Genomic DNA, 6,107 nt, shown 5'->3' with positions numbered 1-6,107 from the left:
TGTCTTGGAGATGCGGGCTCTTTTTTGGTTCCATATGAACTTTAAAGCAGTTTTTTCCAATTCTGTGAAGAAACTCATTGGTAACTTGATGGGGATGGCATTGAATCTATAAATAACCTTGGGCAGTATGGCCATTTTCACGATATTGATTCTTCCTATCCATGAGCATTTTATTTTTTAAAGATAAGGATGTCGCTATTTTGCCCAGCCTGGTCTCGAACTCCTCGCCTCAAGTGATCCTTTGGTATCAGCCTCCCAAAGTACTGGGATTACAAGCTTGAGTCACCATGTAAGGCTTGGAATTTGTTTCATTTTTTTGAGCATTTTAAAATTTTCTTCTTAGCTACTTGTCTGAACTTACTGATAGTACCTGACTTATGGCAGTTGGAGTTATAATTTTTTCACTTTCAGATGATGTGAAAGTGATATGCATTCAAGTAGAAATAGTACTTCCCGTATTCATACAACCATTCTATTTTCTCTTTCAGTACAGTATTCAATAAATTACATGAGATATTCAACACTTTATATAAGATAAGGTTTGTGTTAGACAATGTTGGCAAACTGTAAGCTAATGCATGTGTTCTGAGCACATTTAGGATAGGATAGGTTGAGCTATAACATTCAGTGGATTAGACATATTAAATGTAATTTCAATGCATGATATTGAAAAATCTGTATCTCACGTGGTGTTTGACCACTGATATCTCTGCTTTAGTTTTAATTTATAGGAACTGCACATGTAACTGCACATAGGTCAGCAATCATTTGAGAAGAAGTTTTGCTCAATTATCAATTATTGTATATCTGTCTTCTGTCAATCCATCTGTGTGTAGTTTAAAAAGCACATGCAAAATGCAGCCAGTTCTTACCTCTCTCGGGTTTTACTTTGCACCAGGCACTCCTGGGTCTCATCACTCATCTCTATAGCTTCTAAGTTACTAGGAATGTGTGCAGAGATTGTTTCAGCATATGGCTCTATCTTATCCAGGAATCTGCTACTTACTGTCAGCAGATGTACTAGTTGCCCCAATGAGGGCATCATCTTGGACTAGCAAAGCTATGGGCTTTTTCTGTTCATTTCCTGTGGAGTTCTGCATGTTTAGCTGGAAACACTGAAGAATTTTACTTCACTTCTTGGTTTTACTCAAGTCCACCCATTTAGGCAGCAAGCTGCTAGTTTTATTTGCTATCCTATATTGGTAACACTCTAGTTCTGTAATTCATGCTGATTGAGCTGGGGGTAGAAGCATGCTGTCACAGGCAAAAGGCTACAGATTTTTTCTCTCTTTACTCAAAGTACTAGTACTTTTTTTTCTATAAAGAATATACATCTTTAATTATTTTAGCTTCCTCAATTTTCAGAGTGCTGAAATAGTTTTGACTTTTTAGCTTTGTATTTATACGTGTGTTTGTTGTTTACTTTTGCACAGAAGATTTATTAAACTCTTTGTGATGCCGTAAACAGAGATGCCTTCTAAAATGCATTTAAATGAACATAATAGCCACGCTGAAAGGGAATAAGGTTATGGACTAACATAAGTAATTTTGGACTTGAGAACTTGAACTCTGCACCCTCCGTTTAAAAAGAAACCAATGTTCTAACAAATAGAGAATCCTGATCCCTAGTTTCCACATTCATGAAGGAACGCCCTGTCAATTTTTAAGATGCCTTCTTTGTGTTGTAGAGCTGAGCAAATTAGTGATTACACTCTACATAATGTGAGCTATGATTGTAGACCTAGCATCTTTAATAAAGATGAGAATTAGAAATAAAAATGGTTCAAAATAGGAGGAAACTTGTGGAATTGTTTAATAAGCACATTTTTCTTATTTTTTTTTTTTTTTACTTACTTGTGTGTGTATGTGTTTTAAACTTATTGGGAAATACATTTAGACTTAAAATTTTAAAAATATAGCAAAGATGGTTCCCATATACTCCTCCTCCAGCTTGCTCTAATGTCCGCCTCATAAATAACCACAGTATCACAACCATGAGATGAACATAGATATAATGTTATTAGTTAACTCATGTAAAATCCTATGTGGATTTCACTGATTTTCCCATTAATGCCATTTTTTATGTTACAAGTTATAATTCTGGTTTTCATATTTTATTTGGTTATCCTGTCTTTAATGTCTTAACATCTATGATAGTTTTTCACTTTTGTTTCTCTTTCATGGCCTTCAAACATTTGAAGTTTACTGGCCAGTTATGTTGAATAATGTCCTCCTAATTGGTTTTGTGTGATGTTTACTACTGATTCAATTCACACCATTAATTTTCGCAAGAATAATACAGATAGGATGTGTCCTCAGTGCTTCATATCAGATGTTACATAATGTCAACATGTCTTATAGGTGACAAAAAATGAATATGATCAATGAAATCCCTTTTGGAAGGAAGTCTTGGAGAAAAATAATGAAAACAACTGCTTCTATCACTGCTTCTACTTGGTCATTTGCAGACATCATTAGGAAGAGTCTATTTCTTCCTTACCTAATATGTACTTTATTTTTACAGACTTTAATCCTTTTAGAGTCCACTGCATCATAGAGAAAACTGAAGAAATATTTTAGTTCACTTTTAAATAGCAAACGTTTCCATAATAACCATTTACCACTGAAACGTTGATAGCCTGAAGAAAAAAAAAAAGAATGGTATTTATTCAGCTATGGTAGTATCTTCACATGAACAGCTTTACGTTAGTCAACTATTTGGATGAATGCATAGAATTTTCTACTACTTAGAATGTTGCAGAATTCAAATGGAGCAGTGTAGCATGCACTGACCTACTTCTACTGGGAAAGTTAAGAAAGACTGGGGCTATATAAGGATTCATATAGAGAGACATTATTTCTGGAAACCTGAGATTCTGGGGCCTCAGGTGAAGAGAGTCCAAGAATCAGAGTCCAAATTATTCAAGGAGGGGTGTGTGTGTGTGTGTGTGTGTGTGTGTGTGAAACCACAAAATATCCAATTAGAGCAGAGATGCTAAAACTGAGTGGCCACCACACTTGCTCTCTGTGACGGAAGCAGCTGGTATAATCAGTAAACACTGATGGTCTTGTTGAGGTTTTTGTTTCATGTTCAATCACTGTGGTTTCCAGTCATTATCCTGCTGACAGTAATAAACTGCAGCATCTTCAGGCTCCAGGCTGCTGATGGTGAGAGTGAAGTCTGTCCCAGACCCGCTGCCACTGAACCTGTCTGGGATGCCAGTGGCCCTGTTGGATGCACCATAGATGAGGAGCCTGGGAGCCTACCCAGGTTTCTGCTGGTACCAGGCTAACCTGCTGCCAACACTCTGACTGGTCCTGCAGGAGATAGTGGCTCTTTCCCCTGGAGACAAAGACAGGGTGGCTGGAGACTGCGTCACCACTGTTTCTCCGGTGGTATCTGAGATTGGAAATAAAACAGAAATGCACTATTATAATCTAGATCAAAACCAGTGTCTTTGAGTAGAGCCAAAATTGTTGATCTACATTGAATTTTAATTATATTTCTTGCTGAGCAGAAGTGTCAGGAGTTTTCAGTGATGTGCAAAACCACCTCATGTTCCCCTCACCTGGGAGCCAGAGTAGCAAGAGGAAGAGAAGCTGTGCTGGGGCTTCCATGGTTCCCTCTGGGTCCTAACTGAGCAGTTCCTCCCCAGGGCTCTGACCCAGGCATTGATATGGGCTCTGGAAGGTAGGGCAGCTGGGAGGGACATGCAAAGCAGCTGGGGTGGGAGCTGGGCTTCCAGCTGCAGGGACCACCTGCTTCTTCCTCTCTGCACTGAGCATCCTGCGCCGCCCTGGTTTTCAGGTCAGAAAAGTCTGGCTCAGTCTGAGTGTAGAACTTCCCCCTGGTGATCACAGAATTTCACTCCTGTGTCTTTCTTCTCCTCAATTACCTCAATTCACCCAGATGATGTTTGGCATAACCGCGTTAAGAAAAATATCGTTTCCATAATAACCATTTACCACTGAAACGTTGATAGCCTGAAGAAAAAAAAAAAGAATGGTATTTATTCAGCTATGGTAGTATCTTCAGATGAACAGCTTTACGTTAGTCAACTATTTGGATGAATGCATAGAATTTTCTACTACTTAGAATGTTGCAGAATTCAAATGGAGCAGTGTAGCATGCACTGACCTACTTCTACTGGGAAAGTTAAGAAAGACTGGGGCTATATAAGGATTCATATAGAGAGACATTATTTCTGGAAACCTGAGATTCTGGGGCCTCAGGTGAAGAGAGTCCAAGAATCAGAGTCCAAATTATTCAAGGAGGGGTGTGTGTGTGTGTGTGTGTGTGTGTGTGAGAAACCACAAAATGTCCAATTAGAGCAGAGATGCTAAAACTGAGTGGCCACCACACTTGCTCTCTGTGACGGAAGCAGCTGGTATAATCAGTAAACACCGATGGTCTTGTTGAGGTTTTTGTTTCATGTTCAATCACTGTGGTTTCCAGTCATTATCCTGCTGACAGTAATAAACTGCAGCATCTTCAGGCTTCAGGCTGCTGATGGTGAGAGTGAAGTCTGTCCCAGACCCACTGCCACTGAACCTGTCTGGGATGCCAGTGGCCCTGTTGGATGCACCATAGATGAGGAGCCTGGGAGCCTGCCCAGGTTTCTGCTGGTACCAGGCTAACCTGCTGCCAACACTCTGACTGGTCCTGCAGGAGATAGTGGCTCTTTCCCCTGGAGACACAGACAGGGTGGCTGGAGACTGCGTCACCACTGTTTCTCCGGTGGTATCTGAGATTGGAAATAAAACAGAAATGCACTATTATAATCTAGATCAAAACCACTGTCTTTGAGTAGAGCCAAAATTGTTGATCTACATTGAATTTTAACTATATTTTTTGCTGAGCAGAGGTGGCAGGAGTTTTCAGCAATGTGCAAAATCACCTCATGTTCCCCTCACCTGGGAGCCAGAGTAGCAGGAGGAAGAGAAGCTGTGCTGGGACTTCCATGGTTCCCTCTGGGTCCTAACTGAGCAGTTCCTCCCCAGAGCTCTGACCCAGGCACTGATATGGGCTCTGGAAGGTAGGGCAGCTGGGAGGGACATGCAAAGCAGCTGGGGTGGGAGGTGGGCTTCCAGCTGCAGGGACCACCTGCTTCTTCCTCTCTGCACGGAGCATCCTGCGCCTCCCTGGTTGTCAGTTCAGAAAAGTCTGTTAGCTCAGTCTGAGTGTAGAACTTCTCACTTGTGATGACAGAATTTCACTCCTGTGTCTTTCTTCTCCTCAATTACCTCAATTCACCTAGATGATGTTTGGCATAACCGCGTTAAGAAAAATATAAAAAGCTGTGTTTTCATTTATCTCTTCCTGTCCTCAATATGCCCGGTCATCTCTACAAGTGCATTATTGGATCGATGGAAATGAAGAGTCTGTTAGAACATAATCTTCTGGATACAGCTTTCATTTGCTTGTTAGTAATGTTTTCTGAGGGTCCTGAAGCTTTCCGTTAACCCACACAGATACGCTCTTTGAAGTAAAAACTTCTGTTCACAGTCACATGTCCTGGCAGGCCCTGACATGGATGCTCTATGGCTTGCCGATTGCTTGAAATTAGCCAAGTAACTTAGCTTCACTGTGTCTCAGTTTCCATGTCTGTGTAACTGTGACAATAGTGGTACCTACCTTACAGTGCTGTAGACAGTTTAAAGAAAATAAGATAAAACATTTACAATAGTATTCAGGACATTATGTATGCGACAATTGTTTTTGTTGTTTAGGTTTTCAGCATTATAGTCATCATCATTATCATAAATATACTTAGCATGGAAAATAGTCTCAAATCTAATCCAAGAATTTTTTTTTTTTTTGAAACAGAGTCTCACTCTGTAGCCCATGCTTGAGCACAGTGGCACGATCTCTGCTCATTGCAAGCTCCGCCTCCCAGGCTTACGCCATTCTCCTGCCTCAGCCTCCCGAGTAGCTGGGACTACAGGCGCCCGCCACGATGACCGGCTAATTTTTTGTATTTTTTACTAGAGACGGGGTTTCACCGTGTTAGCCAGGATGATCTCCATCTCCTAACCTTGTGATCCACCTGCCTCAGCCTCCCAAAGTGCTGGGATTACAGGCGTGAGCCACCTTGCCCGGCCTCCAA

General features: G+C 40.9%; 1 long non-coding RNA gene and 1 gene segment (V, D, J or C); both read right to left on the bottom strand.

Annotated features, from left to right (window-relative positions):
• The window catches only part of LOC105553684, a 201,669-nt gene extending 196,653 nt beyond the window's left edge, over positions 1-5,016 (bottom strand). The window contains 2 exon segments of the V gene segment in view: positions 4,464-4,745; positions 4,915-5,016. Coding sequence covers positions 4,464-4,745; positions 4,915-4,963 — 331 coding nt within the window.
• On the bottom strand, positions 3,121-3,671 carry LOC105553686. Its single transcript, XR_001008193.1, has 2 exons — positions 3,570-3,671; positions 3,121-3,400 (listed from the first exon to the last, which is right to left on the bottom strand). It is a non-coding gene; the product is annotated as an uncharacterized LOC105553686 (long non-coding RNA).
• Positions 5,017-6,107: the final 1,091 nt, after the last annotated feature.

This window comes from Mandrillus leucophaeus, unplaced genomic scaffold, assembly GCF_000951045.1.
Source record: "Mandrillus leucophaeus isolate KB7577 unplaced genomic scaffold, Mleu.le_1.0 Scaffold602, whole genome shotgun sequence".
NCBI lineage: Eukaryota > Metazoa > Chordata > Mammalia > Primates > Cercopithecidae > Mandrillus > Mandrillus leucophaeus.
Note: the sequence above shows the minus strand (reverse complement) of the source record. Positions and strands in the feature narration are given on the sequence as shown.